This window comes from Scyliorhinus torazame, chromosome 10, assembly GCF_047496885.1.
Source record: "Scyliorhinus torazame isolate Kashiwa2021f chromosome 10, sScyTor2.1, whole genome shotgun sequence".
In the NCBI taxonomy this organism is placed as follows: domain Eukaryota; kingdom Metazoa; phylum Chordata; class Chondrichthyes; order Carcharhiniformes; family Scyliorhinidae; genus Scyliorhinus; species Scyliorhinus torazame.
In genome coordinates, this window is record NC_092716.1 from 8639251 (window position 1) to 8657070 (window position 17820).

Consider the following 17820-nt stretch of genomic DNA (forward strand, 5'->3'; position numbering starts at 1 on the left):
AGCGGACTTTCACCAGGCATTTGACGGCCTGAAAGCTGTGATAACCAATGCTCCTGTATTGGAGAATTACAACGGACTCTGTGATCAGATTAAACTAAAGTACATGACTTTAAAGAGAAATGCCGAGGCATAGAGAAATGGATGGATCGTGCAGAGACCTTCTTGTTCAAAGAGACTGTCAATCGAGAAGGATTTCAGTTGGAGGAAGAAGAAAAAAAATGAACTATATTATTATACCTGTTTGCGCGTGTTGTTTTTTGAAACGAAAAGTATATTTACTGTGTGCATTTCTTATAGGATAGTGAAAAGGTTAAAAATGAAACCATCTTGAAGTTGATGGTTTATTTTTTTCTCTTGGGGGGAGGTGTCATGAGAATGTCGCTGTAGGAAATGTTTGGCTGCTCATATTACTGCAGTGACGTCAGACTGTGGGGTGGAGCTGGGCTGTCTGTCAGCTTTTTACTTTCGTTTAGGCTGTTTGCTGCAGGGTGTGTTTTAGTTTTGTTTTCAGTGTTGGAGCTGGATAGCTGCAGTCACAGCCAGAAGGTCTATTAGAGTCTCTCTCTGTAATCTAAAGACTGTAAATCGATCCTGGTGATTTAAAACTAATACCAGTAGTGAATGTAAACCTGATGTGCTTCTGTTAAAAGGTGTTTCTTCTGTCTTCTGGATGTTGTTTGGGAAGTTATTAAGCATTACTTAGTGTTGTATTCTTTGGGGGTTGTATTTGAATTGATGGTTGCTAAGATGTTCACTGTATGTTTCAAAAAGGTTAATTTGAGTTCATAGAATGAACATTTTGCTTTAAAAATTACTTTTTCATTTCTGCTGTACCACACCTGTAGAGTGGGTCGTGTGCTCCCCATACCACAATCTATTAAAAGTTGTGGGTTAGGTGAACTCCATGATACACTTTGGGATTCTCTAAACCCTGGCCCATAACAGGAGAAAGTGCAAACTTCACACATTTGCCTAAGGCTGGAATGGAACCCAGGCCCTGGTGCTGTGAGGCAGCAGTGCTAACCACTGTGCCACCGTGTTGCCCCATGGATTCACCCTTAGGTGTCCAGGGATGTGCAGGTTAAGATTTGGGGTTACGGGGATAGGTGGATGGGGGAGTGGACACGGGTAGAGTGCTCATTCAAAGGGTAAGTGAAGATTTGATGGGTCGCATGGCGTCCTCCTGCACTGTAGGGATTCTATCATTCTTCTGTGATCTGAAGTAGACAATATGCAGGATTACGGGGAGTAGGCGGGGAATGGTACTAGATGGCATTCAGAGGGCTGTCATGGGCACAGTGGTTCTGTGGCACAGTGGTTAGCACTGCTGCCTCACAGCGCCAGAGACCCGGGTTCAATTCTGACCCTGGGTGACTCTGAAGTCTGCACGTTCTCCCCGTGTCTGCGTGGGTTTCCTCCGGGTGCTCTGGTTTCCTCCCACAAGTCCCGAAAGACGTGCTCTCAGGTGAATTGGACATTCTGAATTCTCCCGCTGTGTATTCGAACAGGCGCCGGAATGTGGCGACTAGGGGATTTTCACAGTAACTTCATTGCGGCGTTAATGTGAGCCTACTTGTGACAATAAAAGATAATTATTATGTTTCAAACAAGGAGGTGGAGAGCAGGGCCAGGGAGGATAGGACAGAGGGAGGGAGAGAGACTGGCACCTCAGGGGGTGAGAGCAGGCGGGGATTCCGCTGGAGGATAAATAGAGAGATTGTAGATTAACAGGGGGGAGGAGAGAGAGAGGGAGAGGTGGCAGAGAGAGGGAGCCCGAGAGAGGAGAGCGGAGAGAGCAGGAAGGGGCGAGCGGAGCAGCAGCTCCCGGGCGGCGGCAGTGAGCGGAGCGCAGACCCCGCGGCGCCCGGGGCTCGGAGCGGGAGCGGCGGCTGTGACCGGGGCCCGGAGCCCCGGGAAAGACCCCCCCCCAGCGCCGCCTCCCAACTTCCATCCCGGCTCCTTCCTGAAACCAACCCCGCTCCCGGCGGGATTGTCCCGCAGCCCCGGGCGGGATGGGTGACCCGGGCGATGGGGACGGTTTCGGGGGGGAAGCCTCCAGCAGCTCCATGATGTCCGGGGCGAGCAGCCCGTACCAGCCGACCACCGAGCCCGCCCTCAGCCCGCTCCGGATCCCCTTCCGCTGCGACTCCGACTACCTGCGGTCCCGGTTCGGTATCTTCAAGGTGCTGGAGGTGGTGAGTGACTAAACTGTGCGAATACACACACTGCCTCATGTACACACTGTACACACACTGCCTCATGTACACACTGTACACACACTGCCTCATGTACACACTGCCTCATATACACACTGTACACACACTGCCTCATATACACTGTGTACACACACTGCCTCATGTACACACTGTACACACACTGCCTTGTGTACACAATGTACACGCACTGCCTTGTGTACACACTGCCTCATATACACACTGTACACACACTGCCTCATATACACTGTGTACACACACTGCCTCATGTACACACTGTACACACACTGCCTTGTGTACACACTGTACACACACTGCCTCATGTACACACTGCCTCATATACACACTGCCTTGTGTACACACACTGCCTCATATACACACTGTACACACACTGCCTCATGTACACACTGCCTCATATACACACTGCCTTGTGTACACACACTGCCTCATATACACACTGTACACACTGCCTCATATACACACTGTACACACACTGCCTCATGTACACACTGCCTCATATACACACTGCCTTGTGTACACACACTGCCTCATATACACACTGTACACATTGCCTCATATACACATTGCCTCATATACACACTGCCTCATATACACACTGTACACAATGTACACACACTGCCTCATATACACACTGTACACACACTGCCTTGTGTACACACACTGCCTCATATACACACTGTACACACACTGCCTTGTGTACACACTGCCTCATATACACACTACACACACTGCCTCATATACACACTACACACTGCCTCATATACACACTGTACACACACTGCCTTGTGTACACACTGCCTCATATACACACTACACACACTGCCTCATATACACACTGTACACACACTGCTTCATATACACACTGCTTCATATACACACTGCTTCATACACACTGCCTCATATACACACTGTGTACACTGCCTCATATACACATTGCCTCATATACGCACTGTACACTGCCTCATATACACACTGCCTCATATACGCACTGTACACTGCCTCATATACATACGCAGCCCTCATACATACATCTATAAGAATTGTGTTTGAAAGATTTTTCCTCTTTTGGGAGAACCTACAACCAGGTTCATTGTTTTAAAATAAGGGGTCAACCGTTTAATACAGAGGTCACCATTTAATACAGAGGTCACCGTTTAATACAGGGGTGAGGTGAATATGTTTCTTTCTGAGAGTCGTGAGTCTTTGGAATTTTGTGCCTGAAAAGGTGGTGGAAGAAAAGCCTTTGAATATTTTTAAGGCAGAGGTGGATATATTCTTGGTAAACAAGGGGGTGGTTATCGGGGGGGCGGGGGCGGGGGCGGGGGCAGGGGGCAGGGGAGGGAGCAGATCAGTCTTGTGAGGGGTTGAATAGCTGATTGAGTGGCTGAATCTTCTTCCTTGTTAGGATGTACACCCGCAAAACACTCTTGTACACATGCACACATCTCCGTATACATGCACACATACACACACAAAATACTCGTGTATATCAACCCCTGCACTCCACAGCCCCCGCACAGACACCCTTACTCTTATTCAAACACAAAACACTCACTACCTCCCCTCACTCAACACATACACAACCCCCCCCCCCCCAAACACCTGCTCAAACAAAACAAACTCACCCTCCGGCGAAAAATACAAACACGCCTTCATCACAGCTGGGGTTTTATCAGCCAAATTTAATATCTCCTCTGGCAGTGCGGCACTCGCCCCGTGGGTGGCGCGCACTCGCCTTAATTTTGGTGCTCCAGCCCTGGAGTGGCCTTTGAATGTGGAACCATGAGACTCCGAGACACAAAGTGTTACCAACTGAACCAACTGCTGCCAAAAACAAACATTTTCATTTCACTGAAATAGAACAAGGGGAATGTTGGAGATATTCGGCAGGCCGGGCAGCATCTGTCGAGTGGGAAACGGTTTGCGATTCAGATTGATCAGAACTGGACAAACGTTACCATGGAGCAGGCCTTAATCCCGGTTCCAGATTGTGGTGGAATCCATTTCTGCGGCCGTTGTTCCTGGCGGGGCCGCAGCTTTGCGACTTGGGTCTGTTCAGAATTGGTCCCTGCTGTTTCTCTCCACAGCTGCTACCAGACGGGTGCGTTCCCAGGTTTCCTCCTTTTTATTTAAAACTTTCAGCACCTGCAGTATTTTGCTTTTCGTTGGAGCATGGTGGCCCCCCTCTGTGGGTGGTCTTGGCTCTGAGGCAGAAGGTTATGAGTTCAAATCCTCACTGCAGAGAGTTTGAATGAAAAGCCTAAAGATGGAGCCTCCAGCACGCTAGGAGTGCTGCACAATCAGAGGTGCCGTTTGTCACATGAGACCGAGGTCATGTGACACTATTGCAAAGCACAACGGTGGTTCTCCCTGGTGTCCTGATCAGTTTCAAAATATATTGCGGTCATTTATCTCATTGCTGTTTGCCGTGAGTGAATTGGTTGTTCCCTGTTTAACAATGCCACCTGGTAATTGTGTATCAATTGTGATTTAACTCCGTACAGGTAATAATAATAATCGCTTATTGTCGCCAGTAGGCTTGAATGAAGTTATTGTGAAAAGCCCCGAGTCGCCACATTCCGGTGCCTGTTCGGGGAGGCCGGTACAGGAATTGAACCCACGCTGCTGGCCTTATTCTGCATTACAAGCCAGCTGTTTAGCCCACTGCGCTAAACCAGCCCCTGTGGAGGGCATTGATTGGGTTGTTACTTGATGTAGTGATGCCGGCGTTGGACTGGGGTGGGCACAGTAAGAAGTCTTACAACACACCACGTTAAAGTCCAACAGGTTTTTCCGAATCACTAGCTTTCGGAGCGCAGCTCCTTCATCAGGCGAGTGAGGCAGTAGCTCCGCTCCGAAAGCTAGTGATTCCAAACAAACCTGTTGGATTTGAACCTAGGGTTGTTACTTGAGCAGTGTTTCAATCTGTGAATTAATCTAAACTGAGTAAAGATTAACTTTGGTTCAATCCGTCACCTACTGACTATCAGGAGGTTATTACTGACTGCAGACAGTTTTCTTCAAATCTAATGTGCTCTGGGATGCCCGGAGGCTGTGAAAGGTGCTTTAGAAATGCAGTTTGTTCTTTTGCCTTTCAAATTACTCCTCTCCAATTACTCACCGGTCGGACTGGAATTCATTACAATGGGATTTCTCTCCAGCTAAAGTCGCGGTAACTCACAGAAGCCAAAGATGAAGCCTCGGACACTCACAAACTATCTTTGGAAGCATCTGCCACACTGAGGGAATTATCTGTGCTGTGACGTTCAACAGTCAATGCCTTGAAGGGTGGGGAACGAGCTTGTGTTGCAAGATGGGAAGTGTCGTTGGTTTATCTAACCCTTTCCTTCAGTCGGTTTATTTGTTTTCCCTTTCCCCCAGATTGTCTGGAATTCCCGCAGGCGCATGGTAAAAGTTTACTGATGTACTGGGAGCTGTAGATAACACTTTAAATCGGTTATGCTCTTATCTGAATTCCTGCGCTGCTTCCATTGCTGTTTGGGCTTTTTTCTGTGGCTTGCATCTTCCTGCTCTTTGAGGCTGATTTATTTTCGCCACTGCACCCAAGCCTTGGAAGGTGGTCGAAGGATAAAAATTGGTCAGGACACTGGGGACATGTATTATTTTTGCTTTGTTTCTGCACCTTCATGAATTGGGTCCGATCAGTCCTCGAGTCCCCACCCGTGCAAAGAGTTTTTAAAAATACGTTTACAGTACCCAATTCCTCCTTTCACAATTAAGGGACAATTTAGCGTGGCCAATCCACCTCCCCTGCACATATTTTTTGGGTTGAGGGGGTGAGACACACGCAGACACGGGGAGAATGTGCGAATCCTACTTGGACAGTGGCGCCGGGCCGGGATCGAACTCGGGTCCTCTGCGCTGTGAGGCAGCAGTGCTAACCACTGCGCCACCGTGCTGCCCCGTGGAAAGAGTTATCTGTCAAGACCATATGTAATCATGCCTGCCTGATTGTTTACTGATCTAGCCTCTGTTTTGAAGATTGTAACTTACTCCACCCAGCACAGCAAACTCTTGTCATGAGTTAAGAGTATTTTAGAAGTTGTGGTTTGCAAGCGTTTCGTTGACGTTGGTTACTATTGAGGAGTCTATGTCTGAGCCAAGACATAGCATTTAGAAACATGTCACTCTTAAAAGGATCAGCAAAGTCCAGCCATCACAGTTAAATTATTTATTTAGGTGACAACAAGTCTACAGACATATGAACGAGGAGGCCATTCAGCCCATCGCGCCTGCTCCGCCATTTCATACGATCATGGCAGATCTGATAGTAACCTCAAATCTGCATTCCGCCTTTGCCCCGATAACCTAACGCCCCCTTGCTTACCAAGAATCTATCTACCTCTGCCGTAAAAATATTCAAAGACTCTGCTTCTGCCAGTTCCTCAGGAAGAGAGTTCCAAAGATTCACGACCCTCTGAGTGAAACTATTGTTGCCTCATTTATGTTTTAAATGGCCAACCCCTTATTTTTATACAGCGACCTCTAGTTCTAGATTCTCCCACTAGAGGAATCATCCACACCACATCACCCTATCGATGCCCCTCAGGATCTAAGTTTCAACCAAGTCACCTCTTTTTAAAAAAAAATTTAGAGTACCCAATTCATTTTTTGTTCCAATTAAGGGGCAATTTACCATGGCCAATCCACCTACCCTGCACAACTTTTTGGGTTGTGGGGGCGAAACCCATGCAAACACGGGGAGAATGTGCAAACTGGCCACGGACAGTGACCCAGAGCCTGGATCGAACCTGGGACCTCGGTGCCGTGAGGCAGCAGGGCTGACCGCTGCGTCACCGTGCTGCCCCACCTCTCACTTTTCTAAACTCCAGTGGATACAAGCCTAGCCTGTCCAGTCTTTCCTCATAAGACAGCCCACCCATTCCAGGTAAACCTCCTCTGACCTTTTTCCAATGCTTTTACATCTTTCCTTAAATAAGGAGACCAATACTGTTCACACTACTCCAGATGTGGTCTCCCCACTGCCCTGTACAACTGAAGCATAACCTCCTTACCTTTGTAATTAATTCCCCTTTCAATAAACAGTTACATTCTATTAACTTTCCTAATGACTTGCTGTACCTGTATGCCGGCCTTTTGTGACCCATGCACTAGGACACCCAGATCCCTCTGCACCTCAAAGCTCTGCAATCTCTCACCATTTAGATAATCAGCTTTTTTTTTAACGCCCCTTGCCAAAATGGACAATTTCACACTTGCTCATATTGTACTCCATTTGCCAGACCTTTCCCACTCACTTAACCTATCACAATGTTTCTGTAACCTCTATATGTCATCTTCACAACTTACTTTCCTACCTATCTTTGTGTCATCGGCAAATTTGGCAACCGTCCGTTCTGTCTTTTTATCCAAGTCATTTCTATAAATAGTGAAGAGTTGAAGTCCCAGCACTGAACCCTGTGCCACCCCATTCTTTAGATGCTGCCAACCTGAAAAAGACCCCTATATGCCTAGTCTTTGCTTCCTGTTAGCCAGCCGATCTCCTATCCTAGCTAATGTATTACCCCCGACACCATGAGTTTCTATTTTCTGCAGTAACCTTTAATGTGGCACCTTGTCAAAAGCCTTCTGGAAATCAAAATGCAACGTACGCTTGACTTGAAAAAGCCAGCAGGTTGAGGGAATTTAAACAGGTCTTGGGAATCCACTCGGGCGACTCTGGAATTGTTCATGTCTCGGGTTTCTGTATTGTATTCAGATTGGGTCTAATTTCACATGCGGCATAATAGTTAGCGTGTGAAGCTGTTGGCACAATGCCAACGGGAACGAGAGCCACCTGCCAACACCTGATGGTTCAGGGCTGGTCATGCCAGTTAATTGGGAGGAGATCCTGAGGTTGGCGCAACATCGCGGGCCGAAGGGCCTGTACTGCGCTGTAATGTTCTATGTTCTATGTTGTCGAGAATCTTTAGTTTGCCCCAAAGTCGTTGTAATGTATCCATAATAAAGTGGTCTGTTGCTGTACAAGTCTGACTCTCGGCCTACTGGAAGATGAGCCTGCAAACACCAGCCTCGACTTTCCTTCTCAGTTTGATGGCACTGTTTTGTGAGGTTGAAGCAAATTGAGTCACTTCCTGTGGCCTTGGCTATGTGGGTAGTAATTTTGCCTCTTAGTCATGCAGGTTGTGGGTTCAGGTCTCATTCCAGGGACATGAGCAGGCAATCCAGGCTGAGTCTATAAAGCCACAAGGCAGTACTGAGGAATGCTGCGTTGTTGGTGGTGCTGTCTTTCAGACGAGACGCTAAGCCTGTCCTCTCGGATAGATGTGGACAGTCCAGTGACACTATCTTATTATCACATTTGTGGGAGCTTGCTGTGCACATTTGGCTGCTGCGTTCTGTTGATCACCGCAGTGACACTTCCAAAAATGCTAGAGAGCTACGGGGCATCCTAAGGTTGCGGAAGGTGCTGTAGAAATTAAAGTCCTTTCTTTTGACATACTTACTCCTGCATCCCCCCAGGTATCTGTTCCTCCATGTTGAACTCTAGGATGGTGTCAGTGAAGGTAGTGAGCTGGGCATCGAAAGCCTGCAGATTGTAGGCAGAATTGACACCCTGTGAAAGATTTGAGCTGGAGTAGGAGGTATCTGCAGAGGGAAAAAAATGACTTGATTCGGGTCCAAGGAGTGATTGTGTGGTAACTTGAGTGTCAACACCTTTACTGACCGTTTGCGTGTTCTCTGTCATGTCCTGCGTAGAGCTACAATGAACCTTCCAGTATTTAATCTCCAATATCTTATTTAACATCGTTTACCTCATTGCTGTTTATGGGATTTTGTTATGTGTAACGTGGCTGCCAAGTTTCCTACATTAGAATAGTGACCCTTGAAATGCTTCATCGGTTGTAAAGCATTTTGGGGTGTGATAAGCACAATATAAATGCAAGTCTCCTGGCTGAGAGTAAATACCTTGCCTTGAATCCAAAATCTGATCAATCGTGTGATGTGGAGATGCCGGTGTTGGACTGGGGTGAGCACAGTAAGAGGTCTTCCAACGCCAGGTTAAAGTCCAACAGGTTTGTTTGGAGTCACTAGCTTTTGGAGCACAGATCCTTCCTCCGGTGAGTGCACTCACCTGGTGAAGGAGATACGAACCGAAAGCTCGTGGCACCAAATAAACCTGTTCGACTTTAACCTGGTGTCGTAAGACTTCTTAATGTGCCCACCATATGATCATGTCAGGCTCACTTGAGTTTTTTATGGGCGGCACGGTAGCACAGTGGTTAGCACTGTTGCTTCACAGCGCCAGTGTCCCAGGTTCGATTCCCGGCTTGGGTCACTGTCTGTGCGGAGTCTGCACGTTCTCCCAGTGTGTGCGTGGGTTTCCTCCGGGTGCTCCGGTTTCCTCCCACAAGTCCCGAAAGATGTGCAGTTAGGTGAATTGGACATTCTGACTTCTCCCTCTGTGTACCCGAACAGGCGCCGGGATGTAGCGACTTGGGGATTTTCGCAGTAACTTCATTGCAGTGTTAATGTAAGCCTACTTGTGACACTAATAAAGATTATTATGGTGCAGTGAAGAAATACAATTGACTGAGGGGACTGCCCATTTGGGTTTAATCTGGACGGATTAATCAAAAACAGGAAAGGCAAAAGCCACATTTTTAATGTTTCTGTGCTGACTTATGAATGGGGCAGCTTGACACCTGGACGCACACACACACGTTTGACTTACTTCCAGTAATTAAAGCAATCCTGGGAGTGGGCTGGCTTTGGGGTCTGAGGAAGACTGAACTATGGCCAGTTTCGGAAAGTTCCAAAATAAATTGCCTAGTAAATCCAGCAAGGGATTTTTAACCCAGAGGGTGGTGGGAATGTGGAACCCACTACCACAGAGTGGTTCAGGCGAATGGTATTCGAACGAGAAGTTGGACAAAATGAGGGTGAAAGGATATGGCGATAGGGTGGGAGGTGGCTTAATGTGGAGCATGAACACTAGCACAGAGTAGTTGGGCTGAATGGCCTCCTGGTGTATTGCAATACTATTTAAATCCATGTTAGATCTTGTGTTTGAGAGGATAATGGTAGTGTAAATAAAGAGGGAGACTGTGTGAGTGCGTGGTTTAGTTATAATGAACTGAGATAATCTTTACTATTGTCACAAGTAGGCTTACATTAACACTGCAATTAAGTTACTGTGAAAATCCCCAAGTCGCCACATTCCGGCGCCTGTTCGGGTACACGGAGGGAGAATTCAGAATGTCCAATTCACCTAACAGCACGTCCTTTGGGACTTGTGGGAGGAAACCAGAGCTCCCGGAGGAAACCCACGCAGACACTGGGAGAACGTGCAGACTCCGCACAGAGAGTGACCCAAAACCGCCAAACAAACCTGGGACCCTGGAGCTGTGAAGCAACAGTGCTAACTACTGTGCTACCGTGCCGCACGGGGGCGCAGTGATTAGCACTGCTGCCTCACGCCGCCGAGAGCCCGGGTTCGATCTTGGCCCCGGGTCACTGTCCGTGTGGAGTTTGCACATTCTCCCTGTGTCTGCGTGGGTCTCACCCCCACGATCCAAAGATGTACCTGATAGGAAGATTGGCCATGCTAAATTGCCCCTTAATTGGAAAACATTGGGTACTCTAAATTTCTATTTAAAAGACTGTTTCGGGCTGGTCAAGGTGACCTATCACGAGAAAGGTCTGAAGGTCATGCTGACCAGAAACATTAACTCTTTTTCTCTGCATCGGCACGGCCTGACTTTTCCTGTTTTATTTTGCATTTCCAGCTTTTGCAGCATTTTGCTTTCCTGCCGAATGGACCCTGCAGAAAATTGTTGCTACTTCTCCATCCTCCAGGAGGTCTCATTGTGTTCTCTCCCGCTGCATCAAATGACTTCTCCCATTTCTATAATTCAGTGGAAGCAAATGAAGGAGGAGGGGTTAGGGTGTGTGGCTGGGGAGGGGTTAGGGTGCGTGGCTGGGGAGGGGTTAGGGTGTGTGGCTGGGGAGGGGTTAGGGTGTGTGGCTGGGGAGGGGTTAGGGTGTGTGGCTGGGGAGGGGTTAGGGTGTGTGGCTGGGGAGGGGTTAGGGTGTGTGGCTGGGGAGGGGTTAGGGTGTGTGGCTGGGGAGGGGTTAGGGTTAGAGTGTGTGGCTGGGGAGGGGTTAGGGTTAGAGTGTGTGGCTGGGGAGGGGTTAGGGTTAGAGTGTGTGGCTGGGGAGGGGTTAGGGTTAGAGTGTGTGGCTGGGGAGGGGTTAGGGTTAGAGTGTGTGGCTGGGGAGGGGTTAGGGTTAGAGTGTGTGGCTGGGGAGGGGTTAGGGTTAGAGTGTGTGGCTGGGGAGGGGTTAGGGTTAGAGTGTGTGGCTGGGGAGGGGTTAGGGTTAGAGTGTGTGGCTGGGGAGGGGTTAGGGTGTGTGGCTGGGGAGGGGTTAGGGTGTGTGGCTGGGGAGGGGTTAGGGTGTGTGGCTGGGGGAGGGGTTAGGGTGTGTGGCTGGGGGGGGTTAGGGTGTGTGGCTGGGGAGGGGTTAGGGTGTGTGGCTGGGGGGGGGTTAGGGTGTGTGGCTGGGGGGTGGGGGTTAGGGTGTGTGGCTGGGGGGGGGTTAGGGTGTGTGGCTGGGGAGGGGTTAGAGTGTGTGGCTGGGGAGGGGTTAGGGTTAGAGTGTGTGGCTGGGGAGGGGTTAGGGTTAGAGTGTGTGGCTGGGGAGGGGTTAGGGTGTGTGGCTGGGGAGGGGTTAGGGTGTGTGGCTGGGGGAGGGGTTAGGGTTAGAGTGTGTGGCTGGGGAGGGGTTAGGGTGTGTGGCTGGGGAGGGGTTAGGGTGTGTGGCTGGGGAGGGGTTAGGGTGTGTGGCTGGGGGGGGGTTAGGGTGTGTGGCTGGGGGGGGGGCTAGGGTGTGTGGCTGGGGAGGGGTTAGGGTGTGTGGCTGGGGAGGGGTTGGAGTTAGAGTGTGTGGCTGGGGAGGGGTTAGGGTTAGAGTGTGTGGCTGGGGAGGGGTTAGGGTTAGAGTGTGTGGCTGGGGAGGGGTTAGGGTTAGAGTGTGTGGCTGGGGAGGGGTTAGGGTAAGAGTGTGTGGCTGGGGAGGGGTTAGGGTTAGAGTGTGTGGCTGGGGAGGGGTTAGGGTTAGAGTGTGTGGCTGGGGAGGGGTTAGGGTTAGAGTGTGTGGCTGGGGAGGGGTTAGGGTTAGAGTGTGTGGCTGGGGAGGGGTTAGGGTTAGAGTGTGTGGCTGGGGAGGGGTTAGGGTTAGAGTGTGTGGCTGGGGAGGGGTTAGGGTGTGTGGCTGGGGAGGGGTTAGGGTGTGTGGCTGGGGAGGGGTTAGGGTGTGTGGCTGGGGGAGGGGTTAGGGTGTGTGGCTGGGGGGGGGTTAGGGTGTGTGGCTGGGGAGGGGTTAGGGTGTGTGGCTGGGGGGGGGGTTAGGGTGTGTGGCTGGGGGGGTGGGGGTTAGGGTGTGTGGCTGGGGGGGGGGTTAGGGTGTGTGGCTGGGGAGGGGTTAGAGTGTGTGGCTGGGGAGGGGTTAGGGTTAGAGTGTGTGGCTGGGGAGGGGTTAGGGTTAGAGTGTGTGGCTGGGGAGGGGTTAGGGTTAGAGTGTGTGGCTGGGGAAGGGTTAGGGTTAGAGTGTGTGGCTGGGGAGGGGTTAGGGTGTGTGGCTGGGGAAGGGTTAGGGTTAGAGTGTGTGGCTGGGGAGGGGTTAGGGTGTGTGGCTGGGGAGGGGTTAGGGTGTGTGGCTGGGGGAGGGGTTAGGGTTAGAGTGTGTGGCTGGGGAGGGGTTAGGGTGTGTGGCTGGGGAGGGGTTAGGGTGTGTGGCTGGGGAGGGGTTAGGGTGTGTGGCTGGGGGGGGGGTTAGGGTGTGTGGCTGGGGGGGGGGCTAGGGTGTGTGGCTGGGGAGGGGTTAGGGTGTGTGGCTGGGGAGGGGTTGGAGTTAGAGTGTGTGGCTGGGGAGGGGTTAGGGTTAGAGTGTGTGGCTGGGGAGGGGTTAGGGTTAGAGTGTGTGGCTGGGGAGGGGTTAGGGTTAGAGTGTGTGGCTGGGGAGGGGTTAGGGTAAGAGTGTGTGGCTGGGGAGGGGTTAGGGTTAGAGTGTGTGGCTGGGGAGGGGTTAGGGTTAGAGTGTGTGGCTGGGGAGGGGTTAGGGTTAGAGTGTGTGGCTGGGGAGGGGTTAGGGTTAGAGTGTGTGGCTGGGGAGGGGTTAGGGTTAGAGTGTGTGGCTGGGGAGGGGTTAGGGTGTGTGGCTGGGGAGGGGTTAGGGTGTGTGGCTGGGGAGGGGTTAGGGTGTGTGGCTGGGGGAGGGGTTAGGGTGTGTGGCTGGGGGGGTTAGGGTGTGTGGCTGGGGGGTCGGGGTTAGGGTGTGTGGCTGGGGGGGGGTTAGGGTGTGTGGCTGGGGAGGGGTTAGAGTGTGTGGCTGGGGAGGGGTTAGGGTTAGAGTGTGTGGCTGGGGAGGGGTTAGGGTTAGAGTGTGTGGCTGGGGAGGGGTTAGGGTTAGAGTGTGTGGCTGGGGAAGGGTTAGGGTTAGAGTGTGTGGCTGGGGAGGGGTTAGGGTGTGTGGCTGGGGAAGGGTTAGGGTTAGAGTGTGTGGCTGGGGAGGGGTTAGGGTGTGTGGCTGGGGAGGGGTTAGGGTGTGTGGCTGGGGAGGGGTTAGGGTGTGTGGCTGGGGGAGGGGTTAGGGTTAGAGTGTGTGGCTGGGGAGGGGTTAGGGTGTGTGGCTGAGGAGGGGTTAGGGTGTGTGGCTGGGGAGGGGTTAGGGTGTGTGGCTGGGGAGGGGTTAGGGTGTGTGGCTGGGGGGGGGGTTAGGGTGTGTGACTGGGGGGGGGTTAGGGTGTGTGGCTGGGGGGGGGGTTAGGGTGTGTGGCTGGGGAGGGGTTAGGGTGTGTGGCTGGGGAGGGGTTCGAGTTAGAGTGTGTGGCTGGGGAGGGGTTCGGGTTAGAGTGTGTGGCTGGGGAGGGGTTCGGGTTAGAGTGTGTGGCTGGGGAGGGGTTAGGGTTAGAGTGTGTGGCTGGGGAGGGGTTAGGGTTAGTGTGTGTGGCTGGGGAGGGGTTAGGGTGTGTGGCTGGGGAGGGGTTAGGGTTAGAGTGTGTGGCTGGGGAGGGGTTAGGGTTAGAGTGTGTGGCTGGGGAGGGGTTAGGGTTAGAGTGTGTGGCTGGGGAGGGGTTAGGGTTAGAGCGTGTGGCTGGGGAGGGGTTAGGGTGTGTGGCTGGGGAGGGGTTAGGGTGTGTGGCTGGGGAGGGGTTAGGGTGTGTGGCTGGGGAGGGGTTAGGGTGTGTGGCTGGGGGAGGGGTTAGGGTGTGTGGCTGGGGGAGGGGTTAGGGTGTGTGGCTGGGGGAGGGGTTAGGGTGTGTGGCTGGGGGAGGGGTTAGGGTGTGTGGCTGGGGGAGGGGTTAGGGTGTGTGGCTGGGGAGGGGTTAGGGTGTGTGGCTGGGGAGGGGTTAGGGTTAGAGTGTGTGGCTGGGGAGGGGTTAGGGTGTGTGGCTGGGGGAGGGGTTAGGGTGTGTGGCTGGGGGAGGGGTTAGGGTGTGTGGCTGGGGAGGGGTTAGGGTGTGTGGCTGGGGAGGGGTTAGGGTTAGAGTGTGTGGCTGGGGAGGGGTTAGGGTGTGTGGCTGGGGAGGGGTTAGGGTTAGAGTGTCTGGCTGGGGAGGGGTTAGGGTGTGTGGCTGGGGAGGGGTTAGGGTTAGAGTGTCTGGCTGGGGAGGGGTTAGGGTTAGAGTGTCTGGCTGGGGAAGCGCCATTTGATTTTCTCTTGCCAACCTTTATGATTTGTGTCTCTAATTTCTTGCGAAAATCACCTTTCTGAAAGTTTGGTTTATGAATTGATTGGCAAAACAATTTGGAAGCTTTAAGCTGGGTGTCACCAGTTTGTGCTTGAGAAGCCTTTGGCACTATCGGTGCCCTGACGGTTATACTTCACCCGCCGACAGGCTTCCCTTTCCTATTGCTGGGAATTTTGGAGAATTCAAAACGGGGATGCGAGCCAGTTCCATGGGAACGTGGCTGCCCCGAAGCCTGAATCTGTAGCCGTTTATTGTCTCGGGCTGTCTGGACCCAGTGGTGAAGCTGAACCTGCTCGTCCTGTCTTCCCAGTTTGGATAGGTTCCTGTTCGGATTGGAAATATTTGTGCCACGCCCACATAGACAGATCAAGAGCTGTAAACGAGAAAGAATGCATCTTAAAATTGCAGCACTTGCCACCTCCACAACAAAACCTACGTTTAAATAGTGCCATTCAGATATTTAATGGAATGTTGTCAGCCTTTGTCACAAGACAACTGTTGCAGCCCGCCTGAGGGTCACTGGCTGTGGACTGTGAGGTTCTCCGTGACCTCGGACAAATACCAGCTTCCCCGATAAGGGGACAGGTCTTTCCCTTAACAAGCGGAGCCCAGGGGACATAAAAACCCCAACCAGGGTGTGGGGGAGCGGGAGACCATCCGGGGAGTGGAGTTGTAGATAGTAAGATGGCTCCACCGTCGCTTCCTTGTGATCAGTCTGTCTGGATCCGACAGCAACCAAGAGGTAGGAATTCCGTCATAACTGTGCCGGCCGTGGTTAGGCAGCACGGTGGCACAGTGGTTAGTACGACTGCCTCACGGCGCCGAGGTCCCAGGTTCGATCCCGGCTCTGGGTCACTGTCCGTGTGGAGTTTGCACATTCTCCCCGTGTCTGCGTGGGTTTCGCCCCCACAACCCAAAGATGTGCAGGCTAGGTGGATTGGCCACACAGCTGGCAGAAAGAGAATCACAATGGTTGGAGAATTCTGACTGCAGTCTCTGTAAATGCAGCAGTGCAGACTTATCAAAATTATACTGATGCAAACTGTATATTGTATACACCCAGACTCCTGTTCCCCTGAATATGATAGATTAAATTGAGGCGCTCAAAATTATTTAATAGACTGGAAGGCACTAGAGAGGGTGCAGAAGAGCTTGAGGGAAAGCACAGATTGGAAAAGTTGGGCTTGGTCTCATTTGGAGAAGAAAAGGTCAAGAGGAAGAGATGTTCAAAATCGTGAAAACACTCTGCAGAATAGATGGAGAATAACTATTCCCATTAGTGCAAGGATCAAGAATCCGAGGACACCAATTTTTTTTTTTCTTATAAATTTAGAGTACCCAATTCATTTTTAACAATTAAGAGGCAATTTAGCGTGGCCAATCCACCTAGCCTGCACATCTTTGGGTTGTGGGGGTGAGACCCACACAAACACGAGGAGAATGTGCAAACACCACACAGACAGTGACCCGGGGTTGGGATCGAACCTAGGACCTCAACGCTGTGAGGCAGCGGTGTTAACCACTACGCCACCGTGCTGCCCCCAGAGGACACAAATTTAAGGGGCGGGATTCTCCGAGCCTCCTCGACTGAATGGGCGTCAGACCCGAGATTGGGTCTGACGCCGCTCCTGCGATTCTCCGCTCCCCTGAGCATCTCCGGCAATCGGGTGCACGCCGTCGACACGGTGCTGGTCGGGGGTCATTAAAAGAGGCCCCTGCGGCTATTCTCCAATTGCAGCTGGCCGAATTCCTGCCGACGTGGTTCTCTCATGGTTCCACTCGGCGGGCATTCGGCGTGGCGGCTGCGGACTCATGAGGCCGCCCTGGTTGGGGGGGGGGGGGGGCGGGGGTGGTGGGGGATCATTCACTGGAGGACAGCCAGGGTTCCGATTGTGGGCCACCGTGATCTGGGGGGGGGGGGTGGCCTTATTTTCCGAGTGCCGGTCCGCGGTGTGGATCAGCCACGTCGCGCGGGGCGGCTGACACAGGCCGCCGCTCTGCGCATGCGCGGACCCCCCCCGACCGGACGTGCAGGGCCCTGTATCGGCAGCCGGAGCTGCGAGCAGCAGGCTGGGGCCCTGCTAGCCCCCTGGAAATCACAGAATCACCTGGATTTACTCGAGGTAAGTCCAGAGTGATTCAAGCGCGTTTTTTTTGCGAGCGTGGGGACATAACCCCATTATTGGAGAATCCTGCCCAAGGTGTTTGGCGAAAGCCGCATCGTTGACGAGGGGAAAAAACCTTTAAATAGACGAGTGATTAGGATCGGGAATGTGCTGCCTGAGAGTGTGGTGGTTTTTGAAAAGGGATTGTATAATTATCTGAAATGGAAAAGGTTTGCAGGGCTACGGGGAAAATCTATGGTAGACTGAGAGTAAAGACTAGGCAAGAGCTAATTCAACCATCTCCCTTTGACATTCTATGACTTTACCATTCCGGAATTCCCCACCATCAACATCATGGGGGTTACCGTTGATCAGAAATGAAAATGAAAAATGAAAATCGCTTATTGTCACAAGTAGGCTTCAAATGACGTTACTGTGAAAAGCCCCTAGTCGCCACATTCCTGCGCCTGTTCGGGGAGGCTGGTACGGGAATTGAACCGTGCTGCTGGCCTGCTTTAAAAACCAGCGATTTAGCCCAGTGTGCTAAACCTCAGGTTAGGATCTGGAATGTGCTGCCCGAGAGTGTTGTGGTTTCCCCTGAGGAAGGAGCTGTGCTCTGAAAGCTAGTGATTCGAAACAAACCTGTTGGGACTTTAACCTGGTGTTGTAAGACTTCTTACAGAAGGACAAGGGCAGCAGATACTCTGGAGCACCCACCCCTTCCCCTCCAACCCATACACCATCC

The 17820-nt window shown here is 51.8% G+C and overlaps 1 protein-coding gene across 1 annotated transcript in view; it reads left to right on the forward strand.

Annotated features, from left to right (window-relative positions):
- Positions 1-1741: 1741 nt before the first annotated feature.
- Positions 1742-17820, forward strand: part of cmtm4 (CKLF-like MARVEL transmembrane domain containing 4) — a 93396-nt gene continuing 77317 nt past the window's right edge. The window contains exon 1 of the mRNA XM_072517808.1: positions 1742-2195. Within this exon, the coding sequence (XP_072373909.1) occupies positions 2013-2195 (183 nt within the window). The 5' untranslated portion in view covers positions 1742-2012. The remainder of the gene's footprint in view (positions 2196-17820) is intronic.